General features: G+C 49.9%; 1 protein-coding gene across 3 annotated transcripts in view; it reads left to right on the top strand.

The window, feature by feature from the left end:
• Cep250 (centrosomal protein 250) overlaps nt 1-17647 on the top strand; it is a 43000-nt gene that overhangs the window by 23717 nt on the left and 1636 nt on the right. For 2 of the 3 annotated variants that reach the window (XM_029473957.2, XM_021185583.3), the window contains exons 21-32: nt 1486-1608; nt 3461-3594; nt 5538-5676; nt 6069-6411; nt 7242-7363; nt 8476-8596; nt 9606-9727; nt 10335-12935; nt 14721-14834; nt 14972-15118; nt 15449-15550; nt 16545-16607. In XM_029473957.2, coding sequence (XP_029329817.1) covers nt 1486-1608; nt 3461-3594; nt 5538-5676; nt 6069-6411; nt 7242-7363; nt 8476-8596; nt 9606-9727; nt 10335-12935; nt 14721-14834; nt 14972-15118; nt 15449-15550; nt 16545-16607 — 4131 coding nt within the window. The remainder of the gene's footprint in view (nt 1-1485; nt 1609-3460; nt 3595-5537; nt 5677-6068; nt 6412-7241; nt 7364-8475; nt 8597-9605; nt 9728-10334; nt 12936-14720; nt 14835-14971; nt 15119-15448; nt 15551-16544; nt 16608-17647) is intronic. The other variant, XM_029473958.2, reaches the window with a different exon arrangement.

The raw sequence follows: 17647 nt of genomic DNA, 5'->3' as shown, positions 1-17647 counted from the left end.
AAAGTATTGTTAGGGATTGAACTGTGGGGCTTCAGTGCTAGAAGGAGGCAGTTTTTAATTACCTTTAAATTACCTCCATTTGTTTATTCTGTGTGCATGTGCATGCGTGTACATATGGCGTGACTGCCTATGGAATTCCCATCGTAGAGTTGGTTCTTTCCTTCTGCCATCTAGGACCCTGGATTGACTTCGGGTCATCACACTTGGCAGCAGAACCTTCCCTGCTAAGGGTAGTTTTGAAGGACATGTTAGGCACAGGATTCCATTGTCAGAGGGCCCTGAAACAGACAGACAGGCTTAGGAAATATGGGGTAAAAGGAGGTACATGGCTCTAGTGTGATAAACTTGGGGTCAGTACAGAAGAGAGGAGAGAAGGAAAGGGCCCCTCCTTAGCCATGGGAGCTTGGGGTTTGTTTAGAGGCCAGTGGAAAACTGGTGACTGATATTTTAAGTGCAAGAGAGACACATGATTTTTTTAGATTTATTTATTTTATGTATATGAGTACACTGTAGCTGTCTTCAGACACACCAGAAAATGGCATTGGATCCCATAACAGATGGTTGTGACCCACCATGGGGTTGCTGGAAATTGAACTCTGGACCTCTGGAAGATCAGTCAGTGCTCTTAACCTCTGAGCCATCTCTTCAGTCCCAGATTTATTTATTTTTATGTTATGTGTATGAATGTCTTGCCTGCATGTATGTATATATACCATGATCAGGCCTGGTACCTGCAGAGGCCAGAAGCTGTCAGAGCCCCTGGAACTGGAGTTAGTGAAGTTTTGAGTCACCATATGGTTTCTGGGAACTGAACCTGGGTATTCTGCAAGAGCAAAGAGCAGCCAGTGCTCTTAACCACCAACCATTTCCCTAGCCCCTCATGCATGATTTTATATATTCCTGTTTACATTTTTTTTTAAATGGTTGTTATCTTTTGGTGGTTCTGGGGATCAAACCTGGATATGTTAGGCAAATGTTCAACTACTAAATTACTAAATTACTAAATTTATTATTATTAATTAATTTATTTATTTTTGAGGCAGAGTCTCTCTGTTATGTAGTTTCTACATGTCTCTGCTACCCTAGAGCTAGGATTATAGGCATATGTCACTATGCCTGACCAGGATATCTTTTTAATGCTGTACTAGACCAGGTGGAAATGTGTGTGTGTGTGTGTGTGTGTGTGTGTGTGTGTGCACGCACGCAATTAAGTGGAAATAAGGATCTGCTCAGGAGGCTGCTAATGAGTCTGGTAGGGACAGTTACCAGCTCTTGGGCTTGCCCAGAAAAGTTGGCTGAACCCATGCAGGCATAGAAGGAGGGGAAATGAGGTCTGAGAATAGAGGGAGAAAGTATGCATTGCTACTTCCTGCCTCAGCTTCTGCCAACTCAATAGAAACAAACAGGCCAACTACTTATATAGTAAGGATTTCAGGAGCTAGCTCCCGTGGGAGCTTTTCTGTACTCCCCAATTGCTTTCTATAGGAGACCACTGGCATGCTACAGGCCCAGCTTCAGGAAACACAGCAGGAGCTGAAGGAGGCAGCCCAGCAGCACAGGGACGACCTCGCTGCCTTCCAGAAGGACAAGCTGGACCTGCAGGAGCAGGTACCTTTTTTCTACTTGCCCCACAGCCCTTCCTCCCTACTTCCTTCTACAGACAGTGGAACCTGGGTCCTGCTTCTTGACCTCGGGAGAACAGACATAGGCCACCGAACTAAATGCAGAGTTGAAGGGTGTTCAGAGCTGAGCATGTACCTTTGAGAGTTCTGGGATTGTATTACTAGCCCTCTTTATCCACAGGTTCTGCCAATGGCCAGTTGAAAACATTGGGAAGGCTTTTTAGTGTAAATGTATAGACTTTTTTTTTGTTCTCTTAAGAGTATATAACAACCGTTTACATAGCATTCACATTTCATTAGGTACTGTTTACATCATATTAGGTTTGGTAAGTAACCTGGAGATGGTTTAAAATGTTTAAGAGAATGTGAATAGGTTATATTCAGTTACTGTATGTTTAATCTCAGCACTTAAGAGGTGGACTGTTGAGATTGAAGTCAGTTTGAGCTGCATAGTGGGATTCTGTCTCTAAAACAAGAGCCGGTTAGGAAGATGGCTGCATTGATGAAGTACCTGCTACACAGCGTTAGGGTCCGAGTTGAGATTCTCAGCCCCCTCATGAAGATCTGGGTGTGAAGGCAGGTGCTGACCCTAGCGCTGAAGAGGCAGAGGCAGGAGGATCTCTGGAGCTCACTGGTCGGCTGGTCCTGCTGAAAGTAAATTCCAGGTTTAAGGAGAAAGAGAGACCCTGCCTCAAAAAAAAAAGGAAAAAAAAAAAAAAAGACTAGAGAATGATAGAGGACACATATTAACCTCTGACCTACCTGTGCACACACATTTGCACTTACACACACACACATTTTGATTGTGATTTCCAGTGGAGATGTGTTAGGGACACTGTAGCCACTGCTTTCCACTTGTCTGGAATGACCCTGAGCTGACTTTTCTAAAGCAAGCCAGTTTTGGTGTTTTTCCTGTCCTCGCTGAAATCTTATGTCCATATTTACCAGATGGCTTTTCCGTCTCATAAGCCTATAACAGAGGATGTTCTAAGGTTTTTTTGTTTGTTTGTTTGTTTGTTTGTTTTCCTGGAACTCATTCTGTAAACCAGGCTGTCCTCGAACTCAGAAATCCACCTGCCTCTGCCTCCCAAGTGCTGGAATTAAAGGTGTGTGCCACCACTGTCCAGCTCTAAGTTTTTATTTTATTTTATTTTATTTTACTTTTTTGGTTGTGTGTGTACGGTCACTGTGGTCTTGCCCATCACTTTGCCTTTTGGGATAGTTGTATCCCAGCAAGGTTTTTATTCATGTCTGCATTTATGTAAGATTTCTCATGCTATGAAGACAAACAGGATGATTAAGAATGGGTTGTATAGCCAGGCATTGATGGTGCACACCATTACTCCCAGCACTTAGGAGGCAGAGGCAGAGGCAGAGGCAGAGGCAGAGGCAGGTGGTTCTCTATGAGTTCAAGGCCAGCCTGGTCTACAGAGTGAGTTCCAAGACAGCCAGGGCTACACAGAGGAAACCCTGTCTTGAATAATAATAATAAAAAAAAAAAATGTGTGTGTGTGTGTGTGTGTGTGTGTGTGTGTGTGTGTGTGTGTGAGAGAGAGAACTTGCACATACATCACAGTGAGGTAGTTCAGAACTAACTCCTACAAATTGTCTACTGTCCTCCACAAACATGTCGTGGCATGTATTCAAGTGTGTACACAAATAAACGAATAAACACGTAAATGTAAAGAAAAACATAGTGCAGGGACTAGTGACCCCTGCAGAGCTGTGGGGATGGCCACTGACTGGCACAGCTGACAGCAGCCTGAAGCCCGAGGCTAGACGTGTCTTCCCACGCAGCCCGTCTTGGCCATCTCAGCCTCATGCTTGTCACCTTCCAGGTAGAGGACCTAATGTCTCAGCTGGTAGCCCACGATGACTCCCAGAGGCTGGTGAGAGAAGAGATTGAAGAGAAGGCAAAAGTGGCTCAAGAATGCAGCCGGATTCAGAAGGAGCTGGAGAAAGAGAACGCCAGGTAGGCTAGACAGCCAGAGGGGTAGCTTTTCCTTCTCACTGTGTCTATGTCTCCACAGTTCTCCACGTGTCACTGTGGCATGTTCTGTGCATGGTTTTCTTGACTTCTGTTTCTACTCCAGGGTACACATGTAGCCATCTGGAGTAGACATGGTCTCTACCTCAAATCTTATATTTAGAGAAAACCATTGATGCACTGTTGTCTTATGGCAATGTGGTCCCCACTTCAATAAATATACCTATAGGGAAAATTTTAATCAAACAGTTTTTTAAGATACATTGTTATAGATTTTTGCACATGGTATGGAGGAAAGAAGCCAGGTGTTGTTGTGGGGGGTGGGGGTGGGGGGAAAGACTTGCTTTAGAAGGGTATAGGGAAAGTCTTTCCCAGGAAGTTGAATTTAAACTGAATGCTAAGCTGAGTGTGATGGTGTACCCCTTTAATCTCAGCACTTAGGAGGCAGAGGCAGGCAGATCTTTGAGGCTAGCCTGATCTACATAGTGAGAAAATGAGTGCCAGGGCAGTCAGGACTACACAGAGAAACCCTGAAACAAACCAAGAAATAAATACATGGCTACACAGAGAATTCATTAAATAAATAGAATGCCGGGCGTGGTGGCGCACGCCTTTAATCCCAGCACTTGGGAGGCAGAGGCAGGCGGATTTCTGAGTTCAAGGCCAGCCTGGTCTACAACGTGAGTGCCAGGACAGCCAGGGCTACACAGAGAAACCCTGTCTCGAAAAACCAAAAAAAAAAAAAAAAAAATAGATACATAAGTAAACAAATGCACAGATAAACACTGAAACAAACAAACAAACAAAGGACCCCTGAAATAAACAAGAAAACAAAGATTGATGGATTGATTGGTTGATTGGTTGAAATGAACTGATGCTAGGGTTGGTGATATGGTTCAGCAGGTAAAGCCTGCGGTCTGAGTTTCATCTCCAGGATCCACATGATCAAGGAGAGAATCTATCCTGAAGACTGTCCTTTGACCTCCACATGCCCCTCCACACACAGTAAATATAAACTGAATGCTGAGGCTGAGCTGAAGCCACCCCGGGCAGAGGAAGAGAGCTCTGTTGAGTAAGAGTAGATTCCACGCTTAAAAGCCCTGAGGCAATGGAAGCCTGCTGTGTGTGGTGATGCCCAGAGTGTGGTATAGGCGTCGTTTGCTACAGTCCATAGCAAGAAACTCGTAGGTTATATTTAGCAGGGAACTGCAAGGATTTCAAGTCAGGAAATCAGCCTAGTCCAGGTTCTGCTGGGTTAGAACGGATAGGAATGGCCTGAGTGGCCCGGAGTGGCATGAGCCCATTCAGAATGGGGAGCAGCACACTCAGTGCCCGAGGAGTCTGAGAAGCCATGGCTCTTTCTGATAGTGACACCTAAGTCCTAAAGACAAGTCAGGAAGCTGGTGTAGCTGTCCAAGTGAGAGTTAGCAAGACTGAGCCATGGTAAGTAGTAGGGAAGGAAAGAAGAAAGGACCTTGAGACAGACACATGGGCTTCAGAAAAGAAAGACTCAATTATATATAATGATAGACCGGATGTGGGTAGGATGTAGTGGAACCTGAAATGCTTATGGCTTCCATACTGTGACACTAGATGAAGGAGCCTCTCAGAGAGCCAGGGGACAGAGTGAGAGATGATTGTGTGGGAAATTGGGGGCTTAAAGGGTTGAGAAATTTGGATGTAGTGAATCTGAAATATGTGCATATATATGTGTGGAATTTATCAGAGAAGAAGAAATTTGTGCTGAAATGAATCTTCATATGTATGAAATTCCCACGAGTCCTTAGTAGGTGTTCAATAAGTAGAAGCTTTCACGGTGACCTCTCATCACCATTACTGTTTGTATTTAATACAGTACTGTGATTAGTGTTAGGTGAAGCATGCTGTCACCCCGAGAGAATGACCTGCCTCTCTAACCTCTTTTTCAGCCTGGCTCTGTCACTGGTGGAAAAGGAAAAACGACTTCTCGTTTTACAAGAAGCTGACTCTGTACGACAGCAGGAGCTGAGCTCCTTGCGCCAGGACATACAGGAGGCCCAGGAAGGGCAAAGAGAGCTCGGTGTACAGGTACCCCATGTGCCTGAGCCCCACTTTCTAGTGAGGCTGCACTTAAGAGAGGCTGAATGAATTGGTTCATCCAGAGACGGGATAGGGTGGGGCCTCAGCATCCCTGGCAGGAGGAGGGATCCAAGGCTGGGGAGAGATGGAGTTGGGATGGAGAGAGGGGCTAGATACTGCCAGGGCACAGGTCTGCCTGCTCAGCTTCATGCAGTCTCACTAGCTCTGTGTCAAGGGTTTCAGGGCCGAGTTCTGTCACAGCAGGGCTGGCAGAGTTGTCAGAACAACTCCCTTCAGGGCCCTCCTTGCCTGCTGCAGAGCTGAGCTTGCCACGTGGGGTCAGGCATGCGAGCATTAAGGAGAGGGTGCCACTTCTCAGGGGATCTCCTTCCTCCTAACAGGTGGAACTATTGAGGCAGGAGGTGAAGGAAAAGGAGGCTGACTTTGTGGCCCGGGAAGCACAGTTGCTGGAGGAGTTGGAGGCCTCACGGGTTGCAGAGCAGCAACTTCGAGCGTCTTTGTGGGCCCAGGAAGCCAAGGCAACCCAGCTGCAGATGCAGCTGCGCAGCACTGAGAGCCAGCTAGAGGCACTGGTTGCTGAACAGCAGCCAGAGAACCAGGCACAGGCACAGCTGGCTAGCCTCTGCTCTGTTCTGCAGCAGGCCCTGGGGTCTGCATGTGAGAGTAGGCCTGAGCTGAGGGGTGGAGGTGACTCTGCTCCTACCTTATGGGGCCCTGATCCAGGTGAGGAAGCCAGATGAGAGCTAAATCTTGTGGGGCCAAAGCTGGGGGAGAAGGGAAGGGACTGTAGTTCCTCTTATGAAATAACATCAAAGGCCACAGATGCTAACTGATGCCAGGTGAGGTTGAACCATAGTCTGGTAGCAAGTAAGTCACCTAACTTCTCTGAACTTGATTTTCCTTGACTATAAAATGAAAGTGTTAAAGGTCCTCTTAGGATTTTTCTAAGTAGATTACAAACATAAAGAGCTAGGCCAATTGTGGGGCACCTGCCTGTAACTCCAGCACTCAGGACTCTGGGATTCTAAGCTCCAGCAGTCTGAGACACATGTGAGTTGCTGGGCATGATGGGACCTGCTTGGCGTGAAAGCTGGGACAGGAGGATTAAGAGTGCAGAGCCTTCCTCAAATGTATAGTAAATTCCAGGTCAGCCTGAGCTACATCAATCCTGTCTTTAAAAAAATAAAAATAAAAAAGATAAGCTGGTCAGTCATGGTGCACGCCTTTAGTCCCAGCACTTAGGAAACAGAGGCAGGCAGAACTCTGAGTTCGAGGCCAGCCTGGTCTGTAGAGCGAGTTTCAGGACAGCCAGGGCTACACAGAGAAACCTTGTCTTGAAAAAAACATAAACAAATAAAATAAAAAAGATAAATATTTTGTGACTTCCACTTGAAAGCATGGCAGTGCATAGCCAGCATCATCTAGTGAGAAGTGTGTGGATGACCCACAGAAGGGATTCCTTGCAGAGAGGGAGCGAGTGCTGAGGCTGTCTGGGAGGGATGGTGGCTGCTGATTGTGGCAGCCAGGTGAGAAGAATTTCCCTCTTTTCTTAGATCAGAATGGAACTTCCAGACTCTTTAAGAGAGGGTCACTCCCAACAGCACTGTCACCCGAGGCTGTGGCACTGGCTCTCCAGAAGCTCCATCAGGACGTGTGGAAGGCTCGGCAGGCCCGGGTATGTCCTCTGTCTGCCTGCCTATTCTTGTGGAGCTGAGACAGACTTGTGACAGAGGAAGATGGGCCACAGGACAGTCACTTTGAGCTCTGCCTGTTGTCGCACCTCTGTCACTTACTATCCTCCAGACATAATGGGGCATTTGGATTTCCTGGGCCCTGTTTTCACTTGGAAAGTAGGGCAGATGATGCGTCCTCTTCCTCTTCCTCTGCCACCCCACCATCACACACCTCACCATGCACCTGTCAGGACTGAGCTGCCTGTGCACCAGCCACTCAGATCTGGTGATACAAACACATAAAGACCCAAACTGCCTTCAAGAAGCCCTTCCAAGATGGTCCCAAAGTGAACTCTGCTAGTGGGACTGATAAATCAGTGGCTCAGACATAGCTAGAGCACGTTTGGAACTGGGAGGGAGTGTCGGAAGAAGAGGCAGCTGTGGTCTAAACTGTGAAGTAGGCTTTTGGGAGGGATGGGACACTGAGCAGTTATTTCAAAAGAAATCATCCAAGTGTGGTGGCACATGCCTGTGGTCACAGCACTTAGGAGGTTGAGGCAGGAGGACTGAGAATTTGAGACCATATTCTGCCCACCACACCTGCCAAAATTTTAAAAATGTGGGCAGATAACCACGTGTGGGACCTTGGGTGTCTGTAATCCTAGTGCTTAGAATGTAGAGGCACAATGAGCAGGAGTTCAAGACCATCCTACGTTTTGTAGTCAGTTTAAGGCCAGCCTGAGCTACATGAGACTGAAATAACAACAAACACATTGGCTCCAGAGGCTTCCCAGCGCCCTTCAGGGAACTAAATGCAGAGAATTTAGAGGAGTGGTTCTCAACCTGTGGGTCTCTATGCCTTTAGGGGTCCAGTGTCCCTTCCACAGGAGCTAAGAACACTGGAAAACACAAGACATTTATATTACAGTAGCCACATTACAGTTATAAAGTAAGAACACATAATGTATGGTTGGGGTCACCACCACATAAGGAAAGAGTTGCAGCATCCAGAAGGCTGAGAAACACTGCTTTAGAGTTGGGTCATGATGGCAAAGGCTACAGAGTAAGGACAGAGCACAAAGAGTGGGAGCTCAACCCCACCTTTCCTTTCCAGGATGACCTAAGGGACCAGGTCCAGAAGCTGGGGCAGCGCCTGACTGACACGGAGGCCCAGAAGAACCAGGTTCACTCGGAGCTGCAGGACCTGCAGAGACAGCTCTCTCAGAGCCAGGAAGGTGAGGGGAGGCGCTCAGGTGGGCAGGTGGTAACTGGAGTAGGAGACCGGATAAGGCACCGGAAGGATGGAGCCTCGTGAACTCCTTTCCCACGATACTTTAGCTCCTGTGGCCATCGTGGAAGGAGGAGTTGGAAGGAACAGTTTTGGTAAACTGAAAGAAGTTGCTGCCTGGGCTGCTGTTAGTCTCTGCATCTTTAAAATTGTATATTTATTTATGTATTGATTTTGATTAGCGAGTGTGTGTGTGCCATGGCACACACGGAGGTCAGAGGGCTATTTGTTAAAATCAGTTTCTTCTTCCATCACACAGGTTCCCCAGGGATCCCACTGTGGTAGCCAGAGCTTTTCCCCTCTTGAGCCAACTCACCAGCCCAGACAGGAGGATTTATTTGTTTGTTTGTTTTGTTAAAGCACAAAATCCTGGCAACCCCAGGCCAGGACTGTCAGAACATAAATTTGTGTTTCTTTTGTTACTTCTCCCTGGTTTTTATCATTTCCCATTTTACCCTCTAAATTAGCCTTTGAGGACAGAGTGATTATAAACTTACCATGAGCACGGCCAGGAGGGCTTGGAGGGGCAGTGGCCACTGGAAAGGAGAGGAGTTCCACTGCAGAAGGGTCAACCTGGGTGGGCTCGAGCCTTTTTTAGTCATTTGAGGGTCCCTGAGGCCCTCAAACAGCTGTCTTTGAGGCCTCTTCAGGCTGAGGGTTTCTAGGAACTTCCCACAGCCTCAGATAATCTGAGGCTAGAAGGGCCCCCTGCTGTCAGCCAACTGTCATCTGGGGAACTGATATGAGGAGCTCTGGGAGGTCAGGATGATTAGCAGACTGGGCTGTGCCGAGGCTGGCAGGAAACACATGGGAGGCTGAGGCGCTGCTGGCGGGTAGGCATGGTACAGGCACTAGGTGTAATTCTCTCCATCCTGTCCTCCATCTGCCTCTGCCTGCACCCGTGTTCTTCCACCTGTGACCATGCACCTGACTACAACACTCTGTTCTTTCTAAAGAGAAATCCAAGTGGGAAGGGAGGCAGAACTCCCTGGAGTCTGAGCTGAGGGACTTGCACGAGACCGCAGCATCCTTACAGAGTCGCCTACGGCAGGCAGAACTGCAGAAAATGGAAGCTCAGGTAAGTGCTGGTCCCGGGAAGGGCGCCTTGGGAGAATTGCTTCGAAGCAGGCCCACCTTGGCCTGTACTCACATGCCGGCTTCCTTCAGCACACCTCCCAGTTCCTCTGCTCTCTGACCTGTCTGTTGTTTAGGTCACTGTGAACCTTTTCTGTTTTTTCTGAATTGGTTGAGACTTGTTCCTTGGTCTGGAAGATTAGGATCTAGACTGCCTCCTTGCACCAGGCTATCTCCCCTGGACACAGAGGCGCTTTGGAAGGTAGTAGGGACGCTCTATAGGATCACCTTAAGTAGAATACATCAGTTCTGTAGTCCTTGTTAAGGCCTGATCACTGCTGGTGCCATAAAAGAGGCCAGGGTTAGAGTGACAGTATCAAGAAAATAATCTTGTTCGGCAGTGGTGTACACGCCTTTAATCCCAGCACTCAGGAGGCAGAAGTAGACAGATCTATGAGTTTGAGGCCAGCCTAATCTACAGAGCAAGTTCCAGGACAGCCAGGGCTACACAGAGCAACCCTGTTTCAACCCCGTTTCAACCCCCACCCCACCCCACCCTCATAAAAAAAGGAAATAATCTTGTTTTGATGTGTTTTGCCTCCTGTTTGCAGAATGATCGAGAGTTGCTTCAGGCATCCAAGGAGAAGCTGTCAGCCCAGGTTGAACATCTGCAAGCTTGTGTTGCAGAAGCCCAGGCTCAGGCAAGTGCCGCTGCTGTCCTGGAAGAAGATCTGCAGACTGCTCGCTCTGCACTGAAACTGAAAAACGAGGAGATAGAGAGTGAACGGGAGAGAGCCCAGGCTTTACAAGAACAGGGTGAGCTGAAGGTGGCTCAGGGGAAAGCTTTACAGGAGAACCTAGCCCTGCTGGCACAGACCCTGTCTAACAGAGAGCGGGAGGTCGAGACGTTGCAGGCTGAGGTTCAGGAACTGGAGAAGCAGCGGGAAATGCAGAAGGCTGCTCTGGAGCTGCTCTCCCTAGACCTGAAGAAGCGCAGTCGGGAGGTAGACCTGCAACAAGAACAGATTCAGGAGCTGGAGCAGTGCAGGTCAGTCTTAGAGCACTTGCCCATGGCCGTCCAAGAGCGAGAGCAGAAACTGAGTGTGCAGCGGGACCAGATCAGGGAACTGGAGAATGATCGGGAGGCCCAGAGGAGTGTCCTGGAACACCAGCTTCTGGACCTTGAGCAGAAGGCTCAAGTGATTGAGTCCCAGAGGGGACAGATTCAGGATCTGAAAAAGCAACTGGGGACACTGGAATGCCTGGCCCTGGAACTGGAGGAAAGCCATCACAAAGTGGAGGGCCAACAGAAGGTGATCACAGAACTAGAGGGCCAGAGGGAAATGCAGAGGGTGGCGCTAACCCACCTCACACTGGACCTGGAAGAAAAGAGCCAGGAGCTGCAGGTACAAAGCAGCCAGCTCCATGAGTTGGAGAACCATAGCACCCATCTGGCAAAAGAGCTACAGGAGAGGGACCAGGAGGTGACGTCCCAACGCCAGCAGATCGATGAGCTGCAGAAGCAGAAGGAACAGCTGACTCAGGACCTGGAGAGGAAAGGCCAGGAGCTGGTGCTGCAGAAGGAAAGGATTCAGGTTCTGGAAGATCAGAGGGCGCTGCAGACCAAGATCTTAGAGGAGGACCTAGAACAGATCAAGCATTCCTTGAGAGAACGCAGCCAGGAGCTGGCCTCTCAGCGGCAGCTGATACATGAGCGTGCGGACGATGGAAAGAGCCCGAGTAAAGGTCAGCGAGGGAGCCTGGAGCACTTGAAGCTGATACTGCGTGATAAGGAGAAGGAGGTAGAGTGCCAGCAGGAGCGCATCCAGGAACTTCAGGGCCACATGGGCCAGCTGGAACAGCAGCTGCAGGGTCTACACAGGAAGGTGGGGGAGACTAGCCTGCTCCTGACCCATCGAGAGCAGGAGACAGCAACCCTGCAGCAGCATCTCCAGGAAGCCAAGGAACAAGGGGAGCTGAGAGAGCAGGTACTTCAGGGTCAGCTGGAGGAGGCCCAAAGAGATCTGGCCCAGAGGGACCATGAACTAGAGACCCTCCGGCAAGAACAGCAGCAGACCCGGGACCAGGAGGAAAGCATGAAGCTAAAGACAAGTGCTCTGCAGGCTGCTCTGGAGCAGGCCCATGCGACACTAAAGGAGCGTCAGGGGGAGCTGGAAGAACACAGGGAACAGGTGCTAAGGCTCCAGGAAGAACTAGTAGTAGAGGGACGGCAGGTACGGGCCCTGGAGGAGGTGTTGGGGGACCTAAGGGCTGAGTCTCGGGAGCACGAGAAGGCTGTGCTGGCCCTTCAACAACGATGTGCTGAGCAGGCCCAGGAACATGAGGCCGAAGCCAGGACCCTACAGGACAGCTGGTTGCAGGCCCAGGCCACACTCACAGAACAAGAACAAGAGCTAGCGGCACTGCGAGCGGAAAACCAGTATTCCCGCAGACAGGAAGAGGCTGCATTTGGCCAGGCAGAGGCGCTGCAGGAGGCCCTCAGCCAAGCCCAGGCTGCTCTGCAGGAGAAAGAGCAGAGTCTGCTTGAACAGGCTGAGTTGAGCCACACCCTGGAGGCCAGCACTGCCACCTTGCAAGCTACCCTGGACACCTGCCAGGCACGTGCCCGGCAGCTGGAGGAGGCCCTGAGGATTCGGGAAGGTGAGATCCAGGCCCAGGCTCTCCAACACCAGGAGGTCATGCAGCACCTCCAGCAGGAACTTTGCCAGAAGGAAGAAGAGCTGAGGCGGCAGGATGAGCAGAGGCAGCTACTAGAGAAGGCTGTGGCCCGGAGGAGTCAAGAAAATGGAATCCAAGAGAAGCAAAGTCTGGAGCAAGAGAGACAAGAGGAAACAAGGAGGCTCCTTGAGAGCCTAAAGGAGCTACAGCTGACTGTAGCCCAAAGAGAAGAAGAGATTCTGATGCTGAGGGAGGCCCAGCAAAGGCAGAATCGGGAGGCCTCGTCCCCAAGCCACAGAGCCCTCCTAGCCGAGAAGCCAGCTCTGCAACCGTTCCCAGCACAACAGGAGTTAGAGCGACTGCAGAATGCCCTAAGGCAAACAGAGGCCAGGGAGATTGAATGGAGGGAGAAGGCTCAGGACTTGGCTCTGTCCCTGGCCCAAAGCAAGGCCAGCATCAGCAGTCTGCAGGAGATAACCATGTTCCTACAAGCCTCTGTTCTAGAGCGGGAATCAGAACAACAAAGACTACAGGTGAGTTGTCATGTCGGGGAGGGAGGGCAGGGAACAGAACCATTAGCTGAGCTCAAAGGGCTGCTGCCTGTGGTACCTCAGAGAGTGAGAAAACAGAGACAGTGAGTACCACACCTCAGAGCTAGCAGAGGAGAAGAGCAACTATAGTCAGCTTCGTCCATGCCTGATAGAGGAACTCCAGTGTGCTGTGAGCATGCGGTAGGCATGCCCAGGCCTCCAAGGGTGGGCACCAAACCGCTTCCTGTTTAAAAGTGTTGTTTAAGTTAGGTGGAAGGGATGGGTAGAAAATCAGCCAGGTAGAGTGGGGGTTGGAATTTCTTGGAGAAAGGCAAAAGAAACATAAGGAAGAAGGGACACATGGAAGACCCGTGAGGGGGGGTTGAAGTCACCTGGGACATAGAGAGTGTTGGCAAGAATTGAGGACAGCAGAAGCCAAGGCATCAGGACTTTAAGGTGGAAATGGATGGAAGATTTAGGGCATGTTCAGAAAAACTGCTCAGGACAGCATGTGGAGTGACATCAGACTTGGGAAGGCCAAGGGGGACTGACAGAAGTCCAGGGAGAGGTAGGGACTTTGGGTGGCAAGTGTGAATAAAGAAAGGACAGAGGCAGCACCAGGGTTTCCACCCATGGGATAGAGAGAAGTGGGCTTTAGGAAGGTGGTTTGGAAGTGGAGCAAGGCACCTGGAGGCCATGGAGGGGAAATTCCAGCAGGCAGCTGTGGGCCTGTGGGGAAGAATGGAACCCGCTCTCAGCAGTGTGGAGCTCAAAAGTCCACGTGTAGCGGCCAGAAGACAGCTAGCACGTTCTCTCCTTTCAGTTTGTGGGTTCCTGGGCTTGAACTTAGGTCATCAAGCGCAGTGACAAGCGTCTTCATCTACCAAGCCATCTTACTGGCCTTGGTGCTCATGAATCTGGGCCCAAGGATACTTGTAGCCATGCCCTCACATTATATATGATGATCAGAGGCACTCTGCATACTCCCCATCCACAGAGCCTACAGAAGCAGCTTTCAGGACAGCGCACAGTTTTGTATTTTTGTTTTTCGAGACAGGTGTTCTATGTGTAGCTCTGGCTGCCCTGGAACTCACTCTGAAGAGCAGGCTACCTCTCAAGTGCTGGGACTAAAGGCGTGCGACACAACTCCCTGGCTGTTGTTAATACACATGTGCATGTCTCATATATTTTTGGTTGTGAGCCTAACCTTTAATGGCTGAGCCATCTCTCCAGCCCATTCACGTGTCTATGAGTATGTGCTGTGTGTATGCAGGTACCTGTGTCGCCAGAAGAGGTCCCTTGGAGCTGGACTTAGAGGTAGTTGTGAGCCGTGCCGTGTGAGCACTGGGAACCTCTCTTTACACTTAGCATTTTACACACTGTAAACATTTTTATATGCCACGTACCACTGTTTTCATTTTTAACTACCTCAGAGAAGGAACTGACAGTATGTTCATTTCATAGTTGAAAAATGCCAGAGACCTAAACTTATCCAAAGTCAGACATCTGGTTGAAGTGAGTTAGCTCTGACAGTCTGACTAGGGTTCTGATTAGACCACTTGGCTCGTCGTTTCCCTGTGAGCCTGTGACACCGCACCCGCACCCGCACCTGCATGCATGTACACACAACATACCACACACAGCACACAACACATACACACGCACATATACAACACACACTTGCAGATCTGTCTCCCTGCTGGAGCATGGCACACTTTTGAAGAGGGTAGAGGATGAGACAACTTTGGACATGGTTTGTCACAGTGTGACTTTTGTACTGTACCTTAGGAGGAGTTGGTACTCAGCAGACAGGCTCTGGAAGAGCAGCAGTCAGGTGGCCCACACTCAACCAGCAGAGCAGACCAGGGACTGAAAGTGGGACAGGGAAGCCAGCCTGGAGAGGTGAGTGGGGCCCAGTGGCATAGCATCCCTTAGGAATGGGTCTCTGAAGCCACACTGCCACATTGGTCCCTTTGCCCTCTAGCTCTTGTCCCTGTGTGTATGGCTGCCCGGATGAGCTCTGTGGGTCTCCCTTGTAGGCAAAGACTGAGCCTAGTCCCGGAGCGGAGGAGAAGGAACGGTTCACACAGAGGCTTGAACGTCTGCAGCAAGCAGTGGCAGAGCTGGAAGTTGACCGAAGCAAGCTGCAGTGCCACAATGCGCAGCTGCGGACCGCCTTGGAGCAGGTCAGTAACTTCCGCCATCTCCCGGTGGGCCCGGTGGGCCTGTGTCTCCACTCCCCCTGCTGTTTCTGAAACACTTTTTATTAAATTACAGCTGTGCTTTGTCTGTGAGTCCTTGCTCACCACTCCAGGGGCCGGAGTAGTTGTGACAGCTGAAACAGCCCACAAAGCTAGCCTCGGCTGCCAAGGCCTGAGAGCTAGCCTGCCTCCTCTGTGCCAGGAGCACTTGTATCCTGCCTTATGCCCTCCCCAGCCCAGGAGTCTTACTTTCCATGGTTTCTAGCTCTTTGTACTCATCCCTGCACACGTGACTCCTCGATTGCATATTGGCAGGTGGAACGAGAACGGAGGAAGCTGAAGAGGGATTCGGTGCGTGCATCCCGGGCAGGATCACTCGAGGCCAGAGAAACTATGAATTCATCCCCCACACATCAGGTTTCCCTGACTTTCTTCTTGCCCTTACCTCGCCTTATCTCCACCCTCTGTCCCGTATATAACAGCACTCTTCTATATAGACACGCCTTCCCTGGCTTGATTCTGCCCTAGTCTGCCCTTACTTCAGAAGGGGGTCCTACATAGGTGTGTTCTCAGAGCTAGTGGGCCTGCATTCTTAGTTCAGATCCACTCACTCCCAGACAAGTGCCTCAGGTTCACCTTGTGTCAACCAAAATCCCTGGTATCCAGGGGTTGTGTCGCTTACCAGCTCTTGGCACACCCAGGAGTGGGGTCACAGCTTTGCAGCTCTCTTAGAGCCCTTAGTTCTGAGTTTACAGTTGATATCTCCTGGCACCGAGGCCTGTTCTCAGGGAAGAGAGGTGTTTGGAGAGGTGTTTACTTCTCTTAGCTGTCACTGCCTTAGGTCAGCATGGGAGGGAGGGACTGCTTCTGGACCTGAACATCTCCAGCTTCACCCCATTCCCCAAGGGCAGACACTGTCTTCCCCTTTAGATCTCTGGCTCATAGCCCAAGGCTGCCACAAAACAGATCCATGCCGGGCGTGGTGGCGCACACCTTTGATCACAGCACTTGGGAGGCAGAGGGAGGCGGATTTCTGAGTTCGAGGCCAGCCTGGTCTACAAAGTGAGTTCCAGGACAGCCAGGGCTACAGAGAAACCCTGTCTCGAAAAACAAAAACAAAAAAACCAAACAAACAAAAAAACAGATCCATTGTGAACCCTTATGTTAAATATAAAAATTCCTCACAGAGGATATTGCCCATGTGCTGCTGTGGGTCCTCCTCAGCCCCCCCGAGGCCTGGAGCCATGTCCCATTGAGCTCAGGTACTTCTGGCCCTCAGATGTTGCCTAGAGCCCAGGAGTGGGATGACAAGTTCAACACTAGACCCTGGAAGCCTAGCTGGCCTTGGGAGTGCTGTGGCTACTCCAGACCAGGATAGCCCAGTTAACAGGGCCCATATTTGTTTTCCTAGGATGGGAAAGGCAGTCAGAGGGGTTCCTCGGACAGCATGCTTGTGGTTGAGCTTCAGAGAGAGGTATGTTCTGGAAGGATCCACTTCCTATTCTCCTTTCCCCTCTCACTATGCAGGCAACAAGGTTTAGGATCTGCTACATGCTTGGCCCTGTGCATTTCCAGCGGGAGAAGGGAAATAGTTTTGGCATCCAGAGAACTTCCATCTCCCTGGGAGGCAAATAGTGCTACAGATCCAACTCTACCTGAAGTGTGGGGATGAGTCCAGGCCAGCCTCCATCCATACTTACAGAGGGAAAGAAGCAGAGGCACTAGAACAGTGGGCTAGGGAGCAGGGCTGGCCTCTGCCTCAGCTGTAGGCAGGCAGGACTTCCAAGAGGACCCAGACACAGCTCCAGCAGGCTACCACACTCAGGAAAACGACATCAGTGCCTCCCTGCCTTACCCAAAGCTCCAACCCTGCTCTTCCCACACACCTTTCTCCCTTCCTCTTTCCACTCCACCTCTGCAAGGAGCCTTGAGGAGTGTAGAATTTGACTTGTGAGCCTCCCGCAGAAGTGAGCAGTTATTACTGTCAGGGTGGCTCTCCCACTTCGCCTATTGTAAGTTTATATGAAGCAATCCTGACTCAGCCTGAGGCAAGAGAAGCCCTTTCTTTTCCTAGTGCTCATGCAAATCTGCAATCTGCTGCCTCTTCCCTTGGCTAGTTCTGTACAATCCTGACACACCAGTCACTTCCCTGTTTCTGTTTATTTTACTGTCTACCTGAGAATGGAAAGTTTACTTAGTGATTCTCAACCTTAGCTGTACACTAGACCCTACCCCCACCCCCATCCCCCAGGAGTTTTGAAGAAAATACTGATACTCACACCATTCTAGTTAAGTTGGAATATTTTCTTCCAAAAGGTATGATGGGACTTTTACCGTGATTAAAATATGCTTTCTTGATTAGATTATGGTTATGCACCGACATATCCATTATCAAAATCATTAAAATTACAATTCTGGGCATTTTATCGCGTGTAAATTTGCCTTGAATAAATTTGATGAGCTGGAGAGAGAGCTCGGTGGTTAAGAGCACTGCTGCTCTTGCGGAGGATCTGG

This window comes from Mus caroli, unplaced genomic scaffold (assembly GCF_978045245.1).
Source record: "Mus caroli unplaced genomic scaffold, Mus_caroli_1 scaffold_2, whole genome shotgun sequence".
NCBI classification, from domain to species: domain Eukaryota; kingdom Metazoa; phylum Chordata; class Mammalia; order Rodentia; family Muridae; genus Mus; species Mus caroli.
Note: the sequence above shows the minus strand (reverse complement) of the source record. Positions and strands in the feature narration are given on the sequence as shown.